Consider the following 24,695-nt stretch of genomic DNA (forward strand, 5'->3'; position numbering starts at 1 on the left):
CCCCCCCGCATCTGTAGGACAAAGGAGGAGGAGGAGGAGAAATCTGAGAGAGGAAAGAGGTACAAAGAGCTCCTGAGAATATGAGGCAGGAAGAACACTGTGACTTTCAGGGTAACAAGTGCCAGCCAATCCAAATTACTTTATGATAAAGTGCAAGACAGAGAAAAGCAAAAAGATAATCCAAGCTACAGACTGGCACAGGAGGCACACCCAGAGGAAAGCCACAGAGCGACACTCAGAGGTAGAGCAGAGATAGGGCTGCCCCTCCTCACGACAAAGCGATGGTGGTGTGTCCTGCAGAGTGCAGGGCCTAGCCAGCCCTCTCCCCACAACAATGATACATATCACTCCTTGCCTGCCTTGGTGTCTTCTGATCCCCCTACCCTTCACTTCCTTCTGGGAATTCTTTGACCATCGAACAACCACCCTGAACCAATTGTTCTATGTGCCCTCTCTCGATTCTGAGGTGGCTAGTAGAGTGTTTGTGTGTGGAGTTTTATTGCCCTCCAGTGGTAAAGCCTGAAATCTCTGTTAGTCTGCTGGCTCCAGAATTCAAAACTTTACCCGGGAAAACCTGGCTGTACACCCTGAGGCAACCCTGGGTCAGAGGGAGAGGGAGCCCCTCACCTGTGACTTGGATCCAGGTGTCATTGGGACACTGAGGTGGTTCAAATCCCAAATGAAGATTTCAGAATCACTGGCTCCTGAGGCCAGAAGATTGCCCTGTGTGAATAAAAGATATTTCTAAAGACCCCCTCACTCCCACCTCAGAAAGGGAGGAGGAGGAGGCCCGCATTTGGAAGACCCAGAGCCTCTCCCATTACAGTTCAGAGCTACAGCATGGAGGCCACAAGAGAGCGCTTCGATTCAGACATGCGTCCTCATGCCTTGACCAGGTCTGATCAGCTGAGACACAGTACCTGGAAAGGATTAAAGTCCAAGGCTCTCACAGCTCCTGTGTGCTTCTGTTTCTGAGCAATCAAGGGCTCCTTCCCTGAAGAAAGGATGTGGGGCACATTGTACAGAGTAAGCATGCCACTGTCTCCTCCACCAGCGAGAACCCCAGAGTTTTCCAGAAGCCCACTGCCACAGCTTCCCCAGACTAGCTTGTGAAACCTACAAAGGAAAAGACTGCATCAGCACCAACGTAGGGACACGTAGGGACACGTCAGTGTGCAGAGGACAGACAGCTCCGCCAACCCCTCCTGCTGTGCAGGCTTCCCCAGCCCAAGACTACATCTGTTTGTCTCTTTTCTTCTTTCTGCAGACCCAGAAGGGAAGTCTCCCTGCCCAGTCTTGGAGAGACTCTCCAGGCTGGAGAAATGGTTCAGTGGTTAAGAGAACTGACCGCTCTTCCAGAGGTCCTGAGTTCAATTCCCAGCAATCACATGGTGGCTCACAACCATCTGTAATGGGATCTGATGCTGTCTTCTGGTGTGTCTGAAGGCAGCAACAGTGTACCCACATACATAAAATAAATAAATAAATAAATAAATAAATAAATCTTGTTTTTTGTTTGTTTGTTTGTTTTTTCGAGACAGGGTTTTTCTGTGTTGCCCTGGCTGTCCTGGAACTCACTCTGTAGTCCAAGCTGGCCTCGAACTCAGAAATCTGCCTGCCTCTGCCCTCAAGTGCTGGGATTAAAGTCATGCGCCACCACTGCCCGGAATAAATAAATCTTAAAAAAAAGAAAAAGAAAAAGAAAAAAATACTTCATCTATGTTAAACTAAAATCCACAAAGTCACCATCTAGGTTATATGGGAGTGTTGTTTTTTTGTTTTTGTTTTTTTGTTTTGTTTTGAAGTTAAAATTGAGCTACATAGAGACTGTGATAACTACTGCAAACAGATGACATCACTTAGTCCTCACTGCTCAAATAGTCAAATAATACAACCTGGCTGGCATGGTGGCTCTTGCCTGTGGTCCCAGTAACTGGGAATTGGAGGCAGCAGAATCAGGAGTTTGGGATCATGTACTTAAGCAAGTTCAAGGCCAGCTTGGGCTACATGAAACTTAATCTCAAAACAAAACAAAACAAAAAAAAAAAAAAAAAAAAAAAAAAAAAAAAAAAAAAGGAAAGTCAACCTCATTGATTTACAACTTGTCACATAATAGACACTGTTTTAAGTGTTCACTAGTTTAATATTTAGCAACTCTATAGAGAAGTTCTATTTTGTCCAATTTCAAGTAGGGAAAGTGGGCTTGGAGAAGTTATGAGACTTCTGTTCACAGAGCTACTGTATCAGCTCATGTTCACAGAGCTACTGTATCAGTTCATGTTCACAGAGCTACTGTATCAGCTCATGTTCACAGAGCTACTGTATCAGCTCATGTTCACAAAACTAATCAAGTCAGGTTAGAGGCCAGCCCGTCTCATGCAGGAGCCTATCCTGTATGGGTCACAATCAGACCCCATCTCAAACACAAAGTGAGAAAGCCTTAGGACCTCCCTTCACCCTCTCTTTCCTGTGTGCTGGCCCACTAGAATGGACATGCAATGGGTCAGCTTTGAGAAACAGAGGCACAAAATAGTACTGCTGGGCGGTGGTGGTGCATGCCTTTAATCCCAGTTCGAGGCCAGCCTGGTCTACAGAGTGAGTTCCAGGACAGCCAGAGCTATACAGAGAAACCCTGTCTTGAAAAACAAACAAACAAACAAACAAAATACTAAATACCCAACTAGAGAAACACTTTCCTGGCTTTCTGGAGGTGTTTCTAAACAAACAAACAAACAAACAAACAGTGCCAGTGTTTTGCACAAAAGAAAAAGGCCAGAGTGTCATGCAAAGCTCCATGGGAAAACATCTGAAATCCATAAGACCTGAGAGTGTTGGGGAATGAGGTCCTGTCTTGCTTTCACTGTGGCTAACCATGAGAGCAGGTTGCACATCAACTGTCACCAGATCCCTAGGTGCAACCACAATTTCCACACCCTGATGTGCTCAGGCAGTGGAGTGAACAGGAATTGACAGAATAAGAATTTGTTTACCAGGCATTTGAGCCGAGCCAGCTTGGCAAGAGCGGGAAGCTGAGCAGCGGCCCAGGTGGTTGCGTCTGCAACCACACGTAAGCACCTCCGGGGCTATCACCAGACAGTGAGCAGCTTTCTAAAGTGGCGCCATCTCCATGGGGCAGAAGAAAAAATCCAAACTGACTCAAGAGGGTATCGCATCATCCAGAAACTAGGGCTCTGTGGGTAAACAACTACAGGGAGGAGGGGGAAGACTCAGGTCACACAAGGAACCAGAGACGGGAGGTGGCAGAGGCTTCAGTGAGGTCAGAGCACAGGGCAGGTAGATAAGAGTAAAGGCGGGCTGGAGAGATGGTTCAGTGGTTAAGAGCACCGAATGCTCTTCCAGAGGTCCTGAGTTCAATTCCCAGCAACCACATGGTGGCTCACAACCATCTGTAATGGGATCAATGTCCCCTTCTGGTGTGTCTGAAGACAGCAACAGTGTACTCATGTAAATAATAAAATAAATCTTAAAAAAAGAAAAAGAGTAAAGGGACTGAACCCTCAGGAAGAAATCACCCTATGAAAGGAGAAGAGGGGAATTACCTCAGAGAAGCAGAATACAGAGTATGACAAATTGGTTCTTTCCACTCCCAGCAAGTGTGTTTCTATTGTTCACTACCTTGTTAGCAGGGTGAACAACACCTGAGAGACACCTGAGAGACAGGGACACATGGCCAGTTAATCACTGAAGGAGACTGTTAGACCATGGCCTCAAGTGAAGGTTACATGACTGTTCCGTATACCTGCCTTTTCTTCCTGTAAGTTGGAATTTTGGAAAATGAAGCTAAGGGCTAGAGAGATGGCTCAGTGGTTAAAAGCACTCACTGCTCTTGCAAGAGACCTGAGTTCAGTTCCCCTGCCTATTAACCTGGACTGGGGACCCAACACCTCCGGCCTCCTTTGGTGCCACCAAGCACTCACGTGTACACGCTCAGACAGAGACGGGGATGCATAACTAAAACTAAATCTTTTTTTTAAAAAAGGGAAATACAATTAAAAGTAAAAAATGATGGCATTTACCATGGAAACAGGTAAAAGAGGAGGTTAAAGAGGAGAGGAGACACGTTTGTGTAGGGAAACTGTGACTGTAATATGAGAATGCACAGCATCCTCTGATAAAGATGCTGCAAGGGTTATGATGGGCGACATCTAAAGAATGCACGGGCTCACTGTTCCTACAAGGGGCCAGGAACCAGAAGGTCCAGAAGAGACACACACCAAGTCTACATGTTGACAGACACTCTGAAGAGACTCAAAGCAGCAGGCTGGACTGAGAACCAGTGTACAGACAGACATATGAGCTGAGAAGAGGACACTGAAGTTGGTAGGCAGGGGGATGACAACAGACTGAAGCCTACGTGGCTGGGAAACTGGGCCACCTGAGCTTATCTGAGGCCAGCACTTAGCATGTCATGACCACAAACATCTGCTGCATACCACTCCCCAACCCCTACTTTAACTCACCTCTTCATTCTAGATTTTGACTTTATTTAATTGAATTCCTTTTGAAAAATCCCAACCTCATGACAGTTTAACTAGAGTGAAAGAGAATTTTTCCACATCCAGGGCAAAAGAACCGGGAGAACCCAGTCTCCTTAAGAAGCAGAGTGGAGAGAGCAGGCCCAGCTGGAGCCTGGCAATGGGCTGGACAGGCCATGGGAGAGCAGTGCACTCCTGAATGCCTGACGCACACAGGCAGTGCCTGACGCACACAGGCAGTGCCTGACGCACACAGGCAGTGCTCTGCTTCTGCTTTACATCCCGAACTAAGACTGGAGAGCACAGTCAGAGAAGTTGGGTTCTATGCACAAGAATACAGTAATTAGCAGAGCTGAGGTTTGAGCCTGGTTTTATGGAAGAATAAAGACCACATTCTCTGCTATATGATCTTGATGCCGCTATAAGGAAGGCGGATCTTGCGGACAGACCCACTAAGAGAAGCACATAGAATGATTTTGTTTGTTTGTTTGTTTTTTCAAGACAGGGTTTCTCTGTGTAGTCCTGGCTGTCCTGGAACTCACTCTGTAGACCAGGCTGGCCTTGATCTCAGAAATCTGCCTGCCTCTGCCTCCCAAGTGCTGGGATTAAAGGTGTGCTCCACCACCACCCAGCTAGAATGACTTTCTTTTCAGTTTGGTGTGTATTGATTGCCCTTAAGCACTCAAAGAGAGACCAACTGTATTCCCCAAGTATCCAGAGAACCGAGATAAAGGTACAGCAAGAGCAGAGAAACCACCCACTTACTCCTAGGTTGTTCCAGGAGGGGGGATTCTACAGATTTTCAGAGACCTGGAGTCTCCGTAAGGAGAGGTAAGAGAGCAGCAGGTCACCCCTTGACCTCCAACCTCACTCTGCCATAGCTTCTACCCACAGGGAATGACATAGAAGCTTCTCCCCAAGCTCCTTCTTCCACAGTGAGATGTGTCTAACCAACCACACATGCTCCAGGGCCTGATCCATGATCTCTTCAATCTATCCACAGCTTAAGCTGGCTCTCACTGTTCACCCTCACGGGTACTTCAGAACACTGCTTTCCATCAAACGTTTCTACATAGGAGTATTTCTCAGAAGCATCATAGACTGAGAGAAAGAAGATTTGGGCAGCTTCAGGGCCCAAATCTGACTGAGGGTGTGAAGAAAGGAGTAGGCAAAGGGAGGAGATTCTGAAAGAATATGCCATGTTAATAGGAAAAGGCGCAAGAGGAGGGTTTCAGGCGAGGGTGTTAGTTAGGGGTTCTAGTGCTGGGACGAGACCCCAGAACCATAGAAACTCTTGATTTAATTGGCTTACAGCTCAGAGGTTTAGTCCATTACTGTTATGATAGGAAGCATGGTGAAATGCAGTCAGACATGGTACTGAAGAGTTCTACATCTGAGGCTGGAAAGATGGCTCAGAGGCTAAGAGCACTGACTGCTCTTCCTTAGGTCCTGAGTTCAAATCCCAGCAACCATATGGTGGCTCACAATCATCCACAATGAGATCTCTTCTAGGGTGTCTGAAGACAACTACAATGTACTTACATATAATAAATAAATAAATCTTTGGGCTGGAGGGAGCAGGGCCGGAGAGAGAAGAAAAAAAGTGTCTGAAGACAGCTACAGTATACTTACATATAATAAATAAATAAATCTTAAAAGAAAAAAAGTTCTACATCTGAATTGGCAGGCACAAGAAGAGAGAGTGACATTGGGCTTGGCTATAGCATTTGAAACTGTAAAGGCCACCTCAGTGGCACACTTCCTCCAAAAAGGCCACATCTCCTCATAGTGCCACTCTGTAAGAGCCTATGGAAGCCATTTTCATTCAACCCCCTAGAGGGGGTGGGGTTTTAAAATGTTTATTATTAATATTGTGCATGGTATGTGTGCCGCAGCACCCATGTGGAGGCCAGAGGCCAACATTACGGACTTGGTGCTCTCAGTCCACCTTTATGTCAGTTCTGGGGATTGAACTCCAGTGGCTGGGCTTTTGCAGCAAGCACCTTTTCCTCATGAGCCACCTTAACTGCTCCCCCAAGAAGTTTTAAGGGGGGGAAGGAGAGGGAACTCCCACAGAGAAAGTGGGGAGAGACTGAATGTAAGATATGGATGCATGTCTCAACAGGCTCTTAGAAATGATCTTGGACGATCTCTTCTTCTTCAAAAGTTAAGTGAGGAAATACAAGGCAACCCATGTAACTTACTCCAAAGCACACAGCTAGGCTACAACCCAACACGACTGAGCTTTCCATGACAACATGCAGAAGATGACTGGCAGAAGGGAAGACGGAATAGGGGCCCACCAATCATCAGATGGAAGGAAGGCTGCCATAGAAGCCTGAAATCTCCAAGTTAAAGCAGGCGAGAAAATGTCCTGGGCTATAAGAAAAATACTTACATGTTTTATATAGAAATCTTCTACCTATATAAAATCAGTAGTGTGGTAATACTTATTAAATATGAAGTGGACTATAATGAATATTTACACTTTTTCTGACAGTACAAAACCCCACTGACTATTGTATCAGGCTATAGGTGCCATCTTCACAAAGCCCTTAAAAAGGAATAGAGCCAGGTACAGCGAGACATCTATGCCAGCTGCTGAGGGGGACAAATTGGGAAGATTGAGAGTTCAAAGCCAGCCTTAGCAAGACCTTATCTCAAGACAAAAGCTGTGGCATAATAGGAAGAAGAGGACTTTGCACTCAGATAGGAGCATACTTGCATTCCAAGTCTGGCTCCTTAGGGTTTCCATCACCCGTGTAAAATGGAAATAGTGGCACTCATAATTTAGGCTTATTCTGAGGACTGAGTAAGATCTGAAGGGTCCCAGTGATAGTGCCCTCCTACCAAGCTCCTCAAGGACTTCTTGCAAACATTTCTGCCAATAAAGGAGAGGACAAATGATCCTCCTTTCATTGCTGTTACATAATATAGCCAAGAAACCTACAAGCATCCAGCTTGCCAGAGCCATGAAACCTATGACACCCACTCAGCACCTAAGAGCCATGGGGAGAGGTCACTGTTGTCCCCTTTGTTGGCAGGAGAGTGTGATATTTAACAAAAGCCAAGGGAAGGAGTCAGTATCCATGGGCTCAAAGGGAGACCTGGTATGTGCAGTCCTGGCTTGTGCAAGGCAGCTCTATCACCTGCATGCTGCCTGCTGCTGCTGCTGCTGCTGCCTAGTAAGGTGAACGTGGGTAGTTCTCAAATCCCTTTGACCAGCATGAACTCCTCTGAAACATAACTCCCGTTCCCCATACTTATCACCCCATGATCCCGGAACTGTACACACTGCCCCCCAGGACCCTCTAACAGTATATTCATCAGGGTCTGACCTGAATACCCACTCATAGACCCAACATAGTACCTGCTAGAGACAGAAAGAACTCCTTTGTGTTTCAAGTCCAGAGAAGGGTCCCTGAAATCAACCTCAAAGATTTCCAGGGTGGCATTTGTGCTAAAGGAGGCATCCAGTTGCTGAGCAGATGTTCCTAGTCACAAGGAAAGGAAAGAAGTGGCAGCAAATGAGCATGGATTAGAGGTATTGATAGGTATTGATAGGTTAGGGAGGAAACAGAACAGAATTGAGTTAGGAGCATCGTTTCTCCAGAGGTAGCCGTGGAGAAAGTATGAGGTGCCACCCTTCGGCCCTAGTCCAAGGCTGTTACCAGGTACCCAACCTGACATGATCCTACGGCTGTCTCTCATGGTCATTAAGGAGTTGTAGATACTGAAGTCTCCTTTGACAGATGACTTCTAGTAGCTCCTAGTCTGGCCAAGTCGTCATACCTGTGGCCAGATACACAGGGTACTGCCTGGCTGGGCTCCATGCTTGGACAGCTGGCTTCTCAAGTTCCTTCAACTTCATGGTCTGCCCCGTAGGTTTTGGAAAACATATATGACCTTTGGTCCACTAAAAATAGGAATAAAAAAAAAAAAAAAAAAAACCTTAGGGCCAGTGACCCGGGGAGCATCTGTGGACACAGAGATTGTCTCTCTTCTCCACAAGATGAAGTATTTCGACAAAATACAGAATGAGGAAAAACAAGCTCATCTGACAGGTCACTTACCCAGTTATCTAAACTCCCAAGGTGTTTATTCACATTGGTTACTACAGGCCTAATGATAATAACCATCAAATAGGCAATTTCTCAGTGACTTTGCCTGATTTCTTTGGTTTTGAGTATTGTATATGTGCCAGTGAATCCTGTATTTACGTCATTGACACGCATCTGTCCTCAGAGCACCAATTCCCAAGTGAAATTGATAATCAAATATTTCGACTTGTGATGTATATTTATGTTTCAAGCATTCAAGAGGCTGAGGCTTTAAGATTATAAGTTCAGGTAAGCCTGGCCAGGACTACACAGAAAGTAAGACCTAGCTTAATATATTTATATGTATAATATTCACAGATGTGTGTGTGTGTGTGTGTGTGTGTGTGTGTGTGTGTGTGTGTGTGTTGCCTGCATGTATGCCTGTGTACCACTCGAGTACTGAATGCCTTTACAGGCCAGAAGAGAGTATTGGAGCCCCTGGAACTGGAGCTACCTACAGTTGTGAGCTAAGGTGTGAGCGCTGGGAACCCAGCGGGTGCTCTTAGCAACAGAGCCATCTTTTCACACCCTTTCCTTTGGGGAAGGGGGAGCAGGGTCTCCCGTAGCCCAGACTAGTCTCAAACTTGCTATGTAACTGAGAATGATCCTCCTGTCTCTACTCCACAAGTGCTGGGATTACAGGTGTGAGCCCTCCACGCTGCTTTCATTTTAACTCTGTGATTTCCACTTCTAAATGAAAACTCACTCAGGGCCTCGTCCTTACAGGCCAGCAAAGAGGCAGAAACGTAAAGGACGGAACTTAGAACTTACTGTGACCTGCTTGAGCAACCCAGTCAGGTCAGTCTCACCTATAAAAGCAGGAGATAGTATTACTTAATCTCTACTGTACTTTCCAGCTTGAAGAAAGCTTGGAGCTGTCAGTTAAGCTTTTTCTGGGAGTTTCTAAACTCCTGAAGCTCAGCTTTACCTCGTGACCAGCTAACTACACTATTTCGTCACCAGTGCCACCTGCTGGTCAGAACCATCCTGTACAGAAGCGCAGCGACCAGCAACAGCGCATTTGACAGGCACAACTCCCTAAGTTTGTCCCTCACGAGGTCTATAAGTTGTTAGTCCGTCTAACGTAGAAAACAGCCGGCTAAGCCGCAATGTATAAACCCCGTGCCTTTAACCACTATATTAATTTAAGCAAAGCTTTCATGACGTGCTTAAACCATTGACGGAAGGAACAAGGGAAATGCGCTTTTCATCCTCTTTGCTCTGAGGCATCAGTTTATAAGAAAAGCCCTCGTTAGGAATCGAACAGCCAGGGCAGCGGAGGGCTGGTGGGGTCGGGGAACCACGATCAGGGAGGACGACCCCTGGCAGTCAGTCCTTAGGGAGAAGGTCAACACAGCTTCTCGCCTGCCGACTGCCGTACAAGGCACTTGACGGTCAGTTACAAGTGGCCAGGGCGCCGCGACCGGGTGCAGGCTCAGGGCTGGGTCAAGCCAGGGCCTGGGGAGGAGGTGGAGGCACGCGCGGCGCTGCTGGACCTCGGCGGGGCTGGGGACACTGTGTGGCATAGGGCTCGGGACCGGGTCCAGCCGGGGGCATTCGTACGGGAGCTCCAGGAGGCGCAGCGGCCAGGGTGTGGTCTCGGCGAGCGAGCGGGCGGCGAGCTCCCCGGCGCCCTCCCGCGGGAGGAACGGTGCTCCGGGACCCCAGACCCGCGGGGCAAACCCACCTGTTCCGAGCGCCCGGGTCAGGGGTCACGGGTCACGGGCGACCGCCCGAGCGGGTCCTGTCCCAGCCAAGGGCGCACTGCACTGCGGACGGCGGCTGCCGAGGGCCAAAACTCAATTCGCCCTGGCCACAGCTGGCGACCCGCTCCCTCTGCTCGCTTAGCCGAGCTCCGCAATGCTAATCCGCACCAACCGAACAGAGGTTTCGCAGCAGGGCCTGCCTCACTTGCGTGTAATTACAGTTCTGGCGCCCAAGACCAGTACATTCTAGTCTATTCTATTTGAGCCAGGCTCCATGGTTAGCCTGTGAATAGAAAGGGGAAACATTAATTCAATTTATTACGTAGTTATTAAAGCGAGGGAAGCCCCGGCCCTTAGCCCATGAGCTCTCAGTGTGATCTATTTAGCTGAAAAGCAATCGAGGCTGTAAATAGCAGTGGTGCACACTGAAGCCCACTAGTAGAGGGTGTCCATAAACTGATTAAGGGCTGTGTGTGGAAAAAGAGATGATTGTGGACCAGGGACTTCATGGAAGATTTCAGGCACATGACACGGGCATTACTCCTTGGAGCTGAAAGAACACTAGGTGATATTTCAGCAAAAGGGGGGCCGGAGTGGCTAATAAGCGTGCTGGCATTTCCCACACAGTAAATCAAAGAGACTGAGCGAGAACCAGTTCCGATAGATAAATTATGGAATACCAATTAATTCTGCGGTTAACAGGGAATTACTGAAAAATTTGGGTCAGAGGCACTAGTGGCAATTGTATTTTGTATCTGGCAGTATGGATCCCTTTGGAGGGAGAAGGGCGGAAGGCAGGGACCCAATTACAAGAGGAATAGAGCAGCCCAGGAACTGGTGAAGAAAGCCTGGATTAATCCTGGTGACTGAAGGAGAGCTGCCCTGGCTCTCCTGACTGAGAAAGGAAAGGATTCAAGACGGCTGGGGCTTGAGAGCCAGGGCGAGCCCGTGAAGCTGATAACTAAGCGGAAAACCTTGAGGCAGAGGAAAGAGAATGTGAAGATACCACAGCTGCTTTTCAAGTTGAGGGAACTGTGGCAGGTGAAGATACCCAGATTGATTTAAAAGTTCCACTTGGTGCATGAATCGTATGGTGAGTTCTACCTGGGTCACCTCTGAAACTGGGGTGCCCATTATCTGATGGGCAGTCCTGAAATCAGATAGAAACCCATGTGTGGCACCATCTGTGCCAGGACCATTCTTGCTACAACTAAACTTTTTTATTTATTTTTTTTTTTTTAATGTCCTATCACAGAAACAGGTGAGCCGGTGGTGGGGGTGGAGTAGGAGAGCAAACAGGGTCATTGTCTGACTGAACCGTAGGAACAAGAGTTATGGATTGGCTGAGAGCGCTTGCCCTAAGGCTTGAAACCCGGGTTTTATTTCCCAACACTACAGAAACCAGTGGTTGTGGTGGCTACCTTGCAATCCCAGTACTCAGGAGAAGACAAGAGGATCAGAAGTTCAAGGTCATCTTCAGCTACCCAACAACTTCAAGGCCACACTGGACTACAGGAGATTCCCCCTCCCCTGTGCGCCCCCCAAGCAGAACCTTGGCCAATACCTCCAAATTAGGGAATAAAGCAGAAGTACCACCCACACTGATGAGCACCACACAAGAAATCTGTACTGAAGTCCTAAGGTTCGATTCCCAGCACCCACATTGCAGCTTCCAACTGCCTAACTCCAGTCCCAGAGAATCTAACATCATTTCCTGGTGGCACACAGCCATATACATTTACATAAGTAAATGAACGAAATATAAAATATGGGACACAGCCACATACATTCACATTAACAAATAAATGAAATTTTTAAAATGAGATGATTAAAGAGTATATCTTTGTAAAAAGAACTTTTTTTTTTTTTTGGTTTTTTTTGAGACAGGGTTTCTCTGTGTAGCCCTGGCTGTCCTGGAACTCACTCTGTAGACCAGGCTGGCCTGGAACTCAAAAATCCACCCGCCTCTGCTTCCCAAGTACTGGGATTAAAGGTGTGCGCCACCACCGCCTGGTGCAAAAAGAACTTCTTAAAATAACATTTATTCTGTGTGCAAGTACGGATGCACACACTATATATAGCACATATGCAAAGGTCAGAGGATACCTTGAAGTAATTGACTTTCTCCTCCAACCATGTAGGGCCTAAAGGTTGGACTCAGGTGCTCACCGCATATCTTTACCAACTGAGCCATCTCAGCAGTTTGCAATAAGTCTAAGAATTCTTCAAAACATTTTCAGTTCCACTCCCTAATTTTGCATTTTAACTACCCAGACAACCACTAATGGAGCCCACATCTAAGTTGAATGATGCGGTGGTCTGAATAAGAATGGTGCCCAAAGGCTCATATATTTGAATGCTTAGTCACCAGGGAGTGGAACTCTTTGAAAGGATTAGAGGGATTAGGAAAGGAAGCAAATTCTTGTTGGAGGATGTATGTCAATGGGGGTGGGTTTTAAGGTTTCAAAAGCCCATGGCAGGCCCAGTCAGACTCTCATCCATCCGTGCCCCCAACCCCCAACCCCCATCAGGATGTAGCTCTCACTACATCTCCATCATCATGCCTACTAATGCTCCCCACCATGCTGATAATGGACCAAGCTTTTGAAACTGTAAGCACACCCCCAGTGAACTGTTCCTGAGTTGTTATGATCATGGTCTTTCTTTGGATCAATAAAACAGTGACTAAGTCTGATGGGTTTATTTGTACTGATGCAGGAGAAATATTTTCTTATGGGTCAGGATTCCAAATGAAATGAGGTTAACTTAAGAAAATGTTCTACTTTTAATCTCAGCCAAAGCTACCTAGTAAGACTTTCAAAAAGGAAACTCCTGAACAGAATGCACATTGACTGGCTTGATATTGCAGATGGACTAACACAGCGGGTCACTGGTCACAGGAAACTCCTTGACAGGCACTGTACTTAGATCCTCCTCTTTGGATATCTCACACACACAATTTTACAAAATCCAGAAACGATAGGAACCATTTCTTTTATTTGCTTGAGTTTCGGCATGAGCCACCATGTTTCCTCCCGCCAACTCTTACACCACTTGAAGGTTAACAGATATCTGCTTGGACTGCCTTGAAGCCCACACAGCCAAGACTTTTAGTGGTTGTACCAGTCACTTCTACTCAATAAGCCTATGGCTTAGACTACAAACGTGGCTACTTTGTGGATTATTCCATGCCCATCCCGGTGATTGTTATTAAGTTTTAATCTGATCGCTATACTTTTTAATCCTTTTGGGTTTTTCAAACAGGGTCTTCCCACCTTGGTCAGCCTGAAACTCACTATGTAAAGAAATCCACCTGCCTCTGCCCCACCTACCACGTGCTAGAATTAAAAGCATGTACCACCACAACCAACCTTTTAAATTATTTTATTTTATTTTATGAGTGTTTGCCTGAATGTCTGAGCACCACATGCAGTGTCCCTGGAGGTCAGAAGATGGTGTCAGATCCCTGAGGACTGAGTTACAGATGGTTGTGACCCATCATGTGGGTGCTGGAGAGCACCCAGTGCACTTAAGTCCCATTTCCCCAGTGTACCAGCTTCTTGAGACAGCATCTCACTAGCTGGTCTAGAGCTCAGAGACCTGCCTGCTTCTTCCTCCTAATGCTCATGATCAGATGGCTAGAGCCATCTGATCAAACACTATAAATCTGAGAACTTTAGACTGTGTCACCTCCAAAGGTGACAACTAGAGGTCAGAGTTGGAATAGTTCTCAGTGACACCCTTTAGGCATTGCATACTCTTCAATGATGTCTGTATACCTGAGGCTGACAACACATGCTTTAGGAAATGGAGATGCATTAGGATAGCTTTCTTCTAAAGCTGTCACAGGGGCTTGGATACATTCCTTACGTCATAAATATGGACAATGTTAATGACTAAGAAGCTGCTTTAGAAAACTTGTTTTGAAAGGAGGAATAAAGAAATGCCACAGCTTCTGACCAGGCATTTCCTACTGTTCCATCAGTTGAAATGACTTACTTTCTTTTAAAACTTAATTATTTAAGAGTTTAAATAAAGCCAGGCAGTGGTGGCACATGCCTTTAATCCCAGCACTTGGGAGGCAGAGGCAGGCGGATTTCTGAGTTCGAGGCCAGCCTGGTCTACAGAATTCCAGGACAGCCAAGGCTACACAGAGAAACCCTGACTTGAAAAAAACCAAAAAAGTTTAAATAAATGGTCTTTGTTTTGAAACCACCTTACTATATATAGTTCAGGATAGTCTCAAACTCACTAGATAGCCTAGACTAGTCCTGAACTCATGGAGATCCTCCTGCCTCAGTCTCCCAAGTGCTGGGATTTAAAGACATCACATGTCTTTAAACCTAATAACTATTACTTAAAAAGTTAGGTTGTCTTCATAGCCTTACTATGTAGCCCAGACAGGCTTCAAAATTGCAATCCTCCTGCCTCAGCTTCCTGCATGCTAAGATTATAGATGTGCTCCACAAAAATGGTTTTTAAGGAAAATGAATCTTGTTCCAAATTAAGAAGCGAGCACATACCTTCTCTCTTTCGCCCTGTGAACGGGAAAGGACTGACCCTTCCCATCTACTGTGCAGCTGCAGCTGCACACCACTTTCCCAGCCCCAGTGACATGGCCTATGATTTTCTTACACTTATTTCCTAACCTTCCTTCCCATCCTTCCAATTTCAGAGCAGGAAAACAGGAATACAGGCAGGCAGCATGTGGAGGGGAGGACAAGGACCTGGCCCCTCACAGCAGTCACTATTCCTGGGGAAAGGAGACACAGATACCACAGCACTGAGCTTTATTAGGGATCTCATTAAGGTTAAACCTCTAGGAGTGAGGGAGTCCTATTTAGAGGGCACAAAAGCCCATCAGGCCTCCTCAGATATCATAGTGAACCACAGGCTCAGGCTCTTTGGTAGGATCACCGCCTCGTTCCAGGTACAGATTATTGTAAGGGTACTGCTTTGGACCCTAAGGAAGAAGACAAAAAACAGAAAGCACAGGGGTTAGAAAGAACAACAGCCAGCCAGCCAATACCTGACTACACCCTACTTGAGTTAACAATCACGCAGCGCAAATGGGCATACGGTAGCCTCTGGTCAGACCCAGCTGAGCTAAACTGGCAGAGGGATGCTCTTGCCCTGCTCAGTCTGCAGCAGAGAGAGCACTGAAGTTGTGAGAGAAGTGGTGTTTGCCCTGCAAGTGAGCAGTGGAGGCGGGGCGGTCCAAGTCAAAGCTTTCTAAATGGGATGGTGCATCCATCCATCCTGCTCTCTCTCTCTCGGGGTTGAGACAGACTCAATCCCCTCTAAGTCACTCAGCCTCTAATGGCTCCACCACTAAAGTGGTCTGGCAAATGAGGCGTGCAGGAGCAGTGGTGGGGGAACGCAGAGGAGACGCGGCTGGGACGAGCTTTCAGGGCTGCTGGCTTTAGCAACAAACAGCTGTCAGAGAACACAGCTCAGAGGGAGGAGAAAAGGGTGATGTGCTTACAGAACTGAAAAATGGAAGAACCGCACTGCTCTTGCTCTCCTGAAGTGAAGTCAGTGCTCACCACAGCCCCACATGCTCTCCAGCAAAGAGTCCCCAGGGCTCGGCGAGGCTCGTGTCAGTGAACATGCTCTGCCAGCGAGGCAGCACTGGGCAGCTGACTGCAAATACTGCAGCCCGTGCCTTCAGTTCTTCTCTTCTCAAAACACCCTGGAGACACTCCTAGACTAATCTTCCTAAGAGCCTGGCCCACATCATGCCAGGCTTCTAGTCACAAACAAAGATGGCTCCCTGGTACTAGAGGCAGCCCAAGAAATCCCTGCATTCCTACCCCCTGGCAAAGTTGGCATCTGGTACATAGCAGAGGTTATATAAATATTTGTTTGATTAATACACCACTCTGCCATCAAGTTCAAATTCTCAGCTATGCAATAAAAGCTGCCCAACAGAGCTAAACAAATTACCTCATAATCTAGTGATCTTCAATTCTAAATGCATCTCATAATTACCTAGAAACTGATGAGTATACTGACTCTAGAACCCTATTGTAGAGCCATAGAATTAGGACTTCCAAGAACCAGGCCTGAGGAATAAGAATGTATCAGAGTTCTCTAGGGAACCTATGTAGCTGGTTATTTAGAAACTACTTTTTTAATGGCTGATTTACATTTTTGAATATTCTTACTACATTTACTTATTTAGTATCTAGGTGTGGGGGCACACTGCTACCATGGCACACATGTGGAAGTCAGAGGGCAACTCACAGGAGTCAGTCCTCTCCCAGAGATTGAACTCAGGTCAACAGGCTTGGCGGCAAGTGCCTTTACCCACTGAGCCATCTCATTGGCCCTATTTTTATTATCACCTAACTCACCATCCGCCCTCTCCTACGTTCTCTCTTGTCCCTCATGGGTTCTCTGACCTCTCACCACTCAGATTCTTTTTCTTCTTGTCCCCTAGTTTTTTTTTTTGTTGTTGTTGTTGTTTTATTTAATGTATGTGAATACATGACACACCAGAAGTGGGCATCAGATCCTGTTACAGATGGTTATGCGCCATCTGGGAATTGAACTCAGGACTTCTGGAAGAACAGTCAGTGCTTTTAACCACTGAGCCATCTCTCCAGCCCTTGCCTCCTAGTTTTAATCCTGCTCCCTTACCACGGATGACCCCTCTCTGTACATTCACTGCACACATACAAGCCGTGCCAGGCTTGTACACACATATTCACATGATGCTCATTTTGTCTTCCATCTAAGGGGTCCTAATACCTCCTTTAAGCTGGGAAGTATGCTCTCTGTGTCCTTTGAATGCTGTGAATCACAACTGTCACTGCTGATCATGGACAACTCTTTCCAGCACCCTGCAGAAAGCGTCCCTCATGTGCTCAGCTCAGTGAGGTTTCAGCAGAAAGCGCCCCCTCATGTGTTCAGCTCAGAGTGAGGTTTCAGCAGAAAGCACCTTTCATGTGCTCAGCACAGGGGGAGGTTTCAGCAGAAAGCGCCTTTCATGTGTTCAGCTCAGAGTGAGGTTTCAGCAGAAAGTGCCCCTCATGTGCTCAGCATGGGGAGGTTCCAGCTCTAGAGTCTCTGGTCACCACTGAAATATAAGTAGTAACTACTGTCCTCACATGGAAACTCTGAAGATTGGCCTCCACATTCTTACCCACTAGTTGGTGCTCAAGTCTGTCTCCTCAGTTATCTGGCCCATACAGAGGGGGCAGAGCAGTGCTCTGAGGCCTGCTGGGCAGGAGGGTAAGGCCCATCATCTTTCTCTTGTCTAAAACTCTAGGAAGCCAAACTTGGCAGTTTGGTAGTTTTCTACCCCAGCAACTTCACTCCCTCAGGAAAGGGGCCAATGTGCTTTGGAGAGCACAGAAGACACTCACCACAGGCTGGTAGGAAGGGAACTTGTCCCCGACCCAGAACATGAAAAGCATGAAAGCCACGAAGCCGAAGAGCTGTTTACACATGACATCCCAAGACACAGGTGTAGGAGATGTGTCCACACGATTCCTGATGTACATGTCTAGGTCCCAGTGTATCTGTGGCAGAAAGGCACATAACTAACTGTCACAAACTGTTCTTGCAAAAGACAGGTGTCCTGCTAGTCTTGTGTCAACTTGACACAACCTAGAGTTATCTGAAAGAAGGAAACCTCAATTGAGAAAAATGTCTCTATAAGATCCAGCTGTAAGGCATTTTCTTAGTGATTGATGGGGGAAGTCCCAGCCCATTGTGGGTAGTGCCATCCCTGGGCTGGTGGTCCTGGGTTCTATAAGAAAGCAGGCTGGCCGGGCAGTGGTGGCACACACCTTTAATCCCACCACTTGGGAGGCAGAGGCAGGCGGATTTCTGAGTTCTAGGCCAGCCTGGTCTACAGAGTGAGTTCCAGGACAGCCAGGGCTATACAGAGAAACCATGTCTGAAAAAACAAAACAAAACAAAACAAAAAAGAAAGAAAGCAGGCTGGGCAAGCTACAGGGAACAAGCCAGTAAGCAGCATCCTTCCATGGCCTCTGCATCAGCTCCTGCCTCCAGCTTCCTGCCCTGACTTCCTTCAATGATGAACAGTGATATAGAAATGTAAGCCAAGTCATTTCCTTCTCAAGTTGCTTTTTGGTCATGGTGTTTCATCATAGCAATAGAAATCCTAACTAAGGCAACAGACAATCTGGAATGGCCAGAGCCTGATACAAGGCTTCAAAGAAGCATTAGCCTTCTTAGGGCAACATTCTGAGCCAGGTCCAAGAGGCACAGGGCCAGCCTTAAAGATGAATGCTGGCTCCACCAAAGGGTGCTCAAGCATGGCCTGCACAATGCTGACAGTGCACGGGACTTTGGGAATTCCTCTAAGTTCCATCCTGTGTGCCACATGCGGAACTTCAGCTCTCAGATTGTTGGACCTTGTTTCCTTGAGCAGAAAGGCTTAGCAAAAAAGTACCATTTGCACTAACTAAGGAAAGAATCCCAGGAAAACACAAGGAAACTGGGAGGAAGGGAGACAGGTAATGGTTTTCTCACCGGTTCACCCCAGTTCAGCCTGAGGTCTGGGTGGTCCCAGTTATACCACGGATCCCTCTCATGCTGTGAGCGGTTGGGGAGCATCGGGTAGTCACCATATCTGAGAGAGACAGCAAGAACTTCTGGAAAGGGCTGTAGTAGTCCCTGACAATTCAAAGCCCTCATCCCAAAGATCAGAAACAAATCGACATGTATAACTACATCACTTAGGATAGAAGAACTTACCCCAAAATCAAGATGTCTTAGTACTAAGCACAGAATCAAAAATGTCCAGAATATAGTTAGAGGTTATGTCAGGTCCTGAAACAACATGGCTTTATCTTCATTTACAAAGAAAAGTCACACAACTCAGAACTAAAAGGGAATTTAGCAATCAACTACATCCACATTTGTTGAATAAAACAAAATAGGTACACATTAGAAAAGGCTTTTCTGGGCTGGAGAGATGGATCAGTGGTTGAGAGCACTGACTGCTCTTCCAGAGGTCCTGAGTTCAATTCCCAGCAACAACATAATGGCTCACAACCATCTGTAATGGGATCTGATGCTCTCTTCTGGAGTGTCTGAAGACAGCTACAGTGTACATACATATAATAAATAACCTTTAAAAAAAAAGGAAAGAAAAGAAAAAGGCTTTTCTTCTCCATAGCTACTGTGTTTCTTAACCGCAAGTTCATAAATACGCTCATGCTTCAAACACCTCCTGGAGAGCCTTGCTTATTTGGGTTCTCCCCCTAAAAATCCAAGTTCACCTTATAGAGACTATTACCCAGGCTGTTCCAGCCACAACAAAGTAAAAAACAGATAATGATAACTGGACACGTGTCAAAGAAAATGACTGGAAAAAAAGAAAAGAAAAATGCTAACACAGGAAGTGAAGATGTTTAACCACTATTCATAATTCACTATGTTACATGGATAGAGGGCCAGAAGGGACTAACACCAACTGAAGAACGAAGGTTGACGTGCAATCGTGTAATTTACTTAACCAAACCCATCTATGGCATTTTCATATCCCTAATGGCAAAAAACAAAAACAAAAACAAAACAAACAAACAAAAAAACCAAAACCAGACAGGCAGACACAAATATAGAGTACTCCATCCTCTCAGCAAGGTTCTCATGACAGGAGTCCAGCTCCGGCCTGGTCACGTGCCTACATGACAGCACCTGAGACCAGCAGATGCTCAATCTAAATGAAGCCCAGTGCTCTGGATGGAGCCAAGGAAGAATTTCGCTATTCTGGAATCCTCCAGGGAGCTATTATAACCTCGGCTTTCTCATTTGAGGAAACAGCCTGAGCCAAGGAAAAAAATTGAAGTCCTCTCAGCTGCAGCTGCTCACCCACCCACTCCCACCTCCCCCAACCAAGGGAAGCACCCACACTAATGACTCTGAGGGGTCGCTAGAAGGATCCGGGAGAAAACGTCAGAGTCGCACCGCCCAACCCAACCGTCTTCACCTGCCAGGGCCCCTGATGCTAGTAGACCTCCTCTGCCTCACTCACCCCATGCCATCATCTGGGTATGGCTCATAGTCTTCCACACGCATGTTATACTTCTTGGCGGCCGCGGCCCGTTCTTCTGGGGTCCTAGGATATGACCCCGGCAACATGTCCTTGGTCATGTGGAAGGCTGGACGCAGAGGGATGCGGGTCAGATGGACACGGTTCTTTAGGTACCCACCCAGAAAGGACTAAGCCGCAGTGACTGCACCACAGCAACCCTGTATCCCTTCTTTGGACACACTAATTCACCTGTCCCCCACCCCCATCCCCATCCCCACCCCTGCCAGGACACCTCCGCCACCGTTCCAAGGATGCCTCCCTCCCGAAGCAGCAAACTTCAGGCACCCGCTTCCCACACCGTGCAGACCTCTCCGTGCCTCCAGCGGCATCACGCCGCGGGCTGTCCTCTGCAGCCACCGGACTCCCCGGGCCGCAGCCCAGGCGGCCGCCATCTTCACCTTCTCCGACGTTCGCCCTGCACATGCGCAAAGGCGGGTCACGGTGGCTGAGCGGAGCCAAACGCGATCGCTGAAACCGGCTCAGGAGTCCCCGAGTCAAGCTGGGCGGGCTTTATTTAAATACGCCGCCGAAGAACCTGGACAGTGAGCAGCTGCTGAGGTGCCAGGACAGAGAGCAAGGAGAAGAGAAAACAAAGCTGCTACTCATTTGATATTCAACTGAGGCCCTTTCGGGGCTGCTCCAGCCGAATATCTCAGGCAGCTGAGCAAAGTAAAATCAGCCTTCTGTCCTCACACGCAGTTCTTTTTCACATTTAGCTCTTGTTTTTGTTTGATCCTTCCCCAAATAGGTTCATCTCTTTTATATACAGTTCATCTAAATGTCTCAGTCACCTTAACCCAACAAATACAAAACCAAGCCTATTACTGGAGGCGACTCTCCTGATGCAGTCCCAAACCTCCCATTTGTCAGGAAAAAGACAGATTTCAAACAAAAAGACCATAATTAACAAACTCTTAACACAGACTGGGAGATATGTTTGCATACTATTAAGTTTTACACAAGTAAGGTTTGGGTATATTACACATTATGAGTATGCACATATTTCCATCAACTCTTTAGACACGATCGTGTAATAGAATCTATGTGTACTATTCAACATATAGATTTGGGGAAGGTTACTGAAGTGCATTTTATCCTCTTATAGAATCATTAGACATCAGAACTAATTTGACAACATCTGCATTTAACTGATAGCAAGTCCTGATCTCATGTTGCTCAAGTAACAAAATTAGTCTAAGTTACTCATTTGTCCTTCATGTTATTTACATAGAATGTAGATAATCCTTTTTTTAAACGAAAATTATATTGTTAGGTGTTTTGCCCACATGTGTGTTTGCACTCCACATGCATATGGTGCTGGAGGAGGTCAAAGGGCATCAGATCTCCCTGGAACTGAAGTTTCAAAGAATCCACAGTTAAGTGATTATTAACCTTCATTCAGGTACTGGGAATTGAACACTTGTCCTGGGTCCTCTGTCCCCGGAGGAACAGCCAGTACTCTTAACCTCTGAGACCTCTCTCCAGCCCCACAATGTGCTCTTATGTGATAGTGCATGCTTTTTGTAATGTCAGCACTTGAGAAATGAAAAAAAAAAATCAGGAGTTAAGGCCAGCTTGAGCTACACAATGAGTTTAAGGCGTATCTGGGCTATGTGAGACTGGCTGGTGGGGGGCGGGGGGTGTATAATGATATTTTTCAATGTACATTACAAAGGTGTGTGACCATTACATCTATCTAGGTCTAAAACTTTTCATCACTGCCCCAGAGAAATCTCATACCAATTAGCATATTTCTTCTACTTCCTCGCATTGGCAAACACTAATCTACTCTCTGTTTCTATGTTTTTGCCTAATCAGTATGTGATGGTTTGTATGTGCTTGGCCCAGGGAGTGGCACTGTTAGAAGGTGTGGCCCTGTAGGAGTAGGAATGTCACTGTGGGTGTGGGCTTTAAGACTCTAGCAGCCTGGAAGTTAATATTCTGCTAGCAACCTTCAGATGAAGATGAAGAACTCTCAGCTCCTCCTGTACCATGCCTGCCTGATGTTGTCATGTTCCTGCCTTAATGATAATGGACTGAACCTCTGAACCTGTAAGCCAGCCCCAATTAAGTGCTGCTCTTTATCAGAGTTGTTTTGGTCATGGTGTCTGTTCACAGCAGTAAAACCCTAACTAAGACATGGTTTTTCACTTATAAAAATGGAATCTTCTCATGATATGTAGCCTTCGTGTCTATCTTTTTTCTTGTAATGTGAACACGTTCCAATATTAATGAATATTTAGGTTGTTTCCACGTTGGGGCTACTGTGAATAATATACTGGAAATATGCTTGTACACATCTTTTTCTGAGTTTGCATAGTGTTTTCTTTCTTTCTTTTATGAGCTTGTTTTACTCTTTGGTCTTGTTTGCTGGCTCCTTGAGGCAAGGTTTCACTCTGTAACTCGGGCTGTCCTTGAGCTCACTTCGAAGCTCAGAATGGCCTCAAATTCAAGCCCCTCCTGCCTTGGCTTACCAAGTGTAGGGATTACAGGGACGCAAATCATATCAAGCATGATGTATGTTTTCAATTCTCTCAGCGATGTCCTTAGAATAGATCTGCACACTCAGGATACTTTGCATGATTCACTTTCTGAAAAACTCCCAGGTTGCTTTTCAAAGAGGCTGCACCATTCCCTATTCCTCCTGGCAGTGAAAAGCCAACTTGCTACCGGCTTTTCTGCTGTAAGAAGTCCTGTGGATGTGGCTGGATCTTTCTTGCTCTGATTGGAGACCAGGAACTTTTGAAAAAGATGGCGATTTCTCTTTTACATTTCCAGACGCTGAGAGCTCCAAAGTTGAGGGGTCCACACCTGGCAATGGTCTCCTGGAATGCCATTTGGTGGCAAAAGGCAGGTAAAGGGCAAGAAATCACATGCAAAAGCATCAGTCGAACTTGCAGCCTCAAGCCCTTTTATAATAGGGACCACTCACTCATGAAAGTGGGGCCCTGTGACTCCACCTCCTCCCATTAGGCTTCGCTTCTTAATACTTACATTGGGGGATAAATTTCCAATGCATATCTTTTTAGAGGAACACAAATAAACCACAACTGTATCTCATTTTTATTTGCTTAATTTTGATGAACACTGATGTGTAGCAAAGAGAATGAAAAACTAAAGATAAAAATGGAGTGGGGTGGGAATAGGTTAATCTTCAACTTGATGGCATTAGAATCAACTGTAAACAAACTTTTTTGAAGGCATCTGTGGGGGATTTTCCAAATTAAGTTAATCAAGCTGGGGCATATCCTCAGTGTAGGTAGCACTGCCCCATGGGCTGAGTTGCTGACTGGATCAAAAAGAGAAAGGGAACCAAGGGGTAGCTTCTATCACTCTGTGCTTCTTGCTTCTTCCAAGTTCTGGCCACTGTAACTTTCTGCCTTGGCAGCCTGGCCCCGAGAACTGTAAACTAAAGGAACCCCACACATTGTTTCTGTTAGGTTTTGTTTTGTTTTTGTCCCAGCCTTCAGTAACTAATACCTGAGGGAAGGAAGGATTCCTGAGACCAGTAACGTGAACATACACTGATGTTAATGAGAAGTCTGTAGGAGAAGGAACTCAAGAATTCTCTTACTTTTTTCCCCTGTGATTCTTTTCTTTCTGTGAAGAAAGATCTCACCACTCACATGCACCTAGGCTGGCCTCAAACTCACTCTGCTCCTGCCTAAACTTCTGAAGTGCTTGAGAGTGGCTTGGGCACCACCCCTGACTGGGGATCCCTTTCTGCTCCGCTGCCTTAGTCGGGGTTTCTATTCCTGCACTGCTACGCACACTCGTCTACTTCAGTCACATCCAAAATATCGGGGATAAAATCCTGATAAAGGATAAGAGGCAATAAGACTTCAAAAGGAGTTCTGTGCCTCCTGGATTTCAGACAGTCGCTGGTATCCCCTAACTCAGACGTGTTCCAGATCAGTCTTTCCAATCATCAACACGGCCTCATAATTAGGCATAAAGGTACCCCAAGAAATGATTTGTAAATGGTTAAGATTGGGCATTGTCTCTTGGCCGACACAATGTTTCCAACTATCCTTATTTAATGTTTTACATACTAGAGAGTAATTGAAGGGTTTCTCTCACTCGAAGACATTAGCTGAAAGTGTTAGGTCGGGATTCCCCTCTGCCTGCCTCCAGTGAGAACCAGAGAATTAGCATAAGAATACCTCAACTGGGAGGGCCCCACCCCTCTTCCTCCTGTTTCACACCTAGCTACCAGACCCTGCTGACCTGGGAGTGGGAGTCGCTTGCCTACCTGACTTCAGTCTAGCACTAGGACTGGGGGAAGAAGGACTTAGTCTCACATACAGGACTAACACTAGAA

The 24,695-nt window shown here is 46.4% G+C and overlaps 2 protein-coding genes across 11 annotated transcripts in view; both read right to left on the minus strand.

Annotated features, from left to right (window-relative positions):
- The window catches only part of Sec31b (SEC31 homolog B, COPII coat complex component), a 33,650-nt gene extending 22,764 nt beyond the window's left edge, over positions 1-10,886 (minus strand). For 4 of the 10 annotated variants that reach the window (XM_031390424.1, XM_031390425.1, XM_031390426.1 and 1 more), the window contains exons 1-5: positions 10,284-10,880; positions 8,289-8,412; positions 7,867-7,990; positions 921-1,116; positions 628-723 (exon numbers count right to left, since the gene is read on the minus strand). In XM_031390424.1, coding sequence (XP_031246284.1) covers positions 628-723; positions 921-1,116; positions 7,867-7,990; positions 8,289-8,367 — 495 coding nt within the window. In that variant the 5' untranslated portion in view covers positions 8,368-8,412; positions 10,284-10,880. Of the gene's footprint in view, positions 1-627; positions 724-920; positions 1,117-7,866; positions 7,991-8,288; positions 8,413-10,159 lie in introns of those variants that run through there. The other 6 variants (XM_031390429.1, XM_031390423.1, XM_031390427.1 and 3 more) reach the window with 6 other exon arrangements.
- Positions 10,887-15,075: 4,189 nt separating this feature from the next.
- Ndufb8 (NADH:ubiquinone oxidoreductase subunit B8) lies at positions 15,076-20,822 on the minus strand. Its single transcript, XM_031390434.1, has 5 exons — positions 20,682-20,822; positions 20,315-20,441; positions 18,808-18,907; positions 17,673-17,828; positions 15,076-15,265 (listed from the first exon to the last, which is right to left on the minus strand). The coding sequence occupies exons 1-5, from the start codon at positions 20,764-20,766 to the stop codon at positions 15,173-15,175; spliced, it is 561 nt and encodes a 186-aa protein (XP_031246294.1). The 5' UTR covers positions 20,767-20,822; the 3' UTR covers positions 15,076-15,172.
- Positions 20,823-24,695: the final 3,873 nt, after the last annotated feature.

This window comes from Mastomys coucha, unplaced genomic scaffold (genome assembly GCF_008632895.1).
Source record: "Mastomys coucha isolate ucsf_1 unplaced genomic scaffold, UCSF_Mcou_1 pScaffold21, whole genome shotgun sequence".
NCBI classification, from domain to species: Eukaryota; Metazoa; Chordata; class Mammalia; order Rodentia; family Muridae; genus Mastomys; species Mastomys coucha.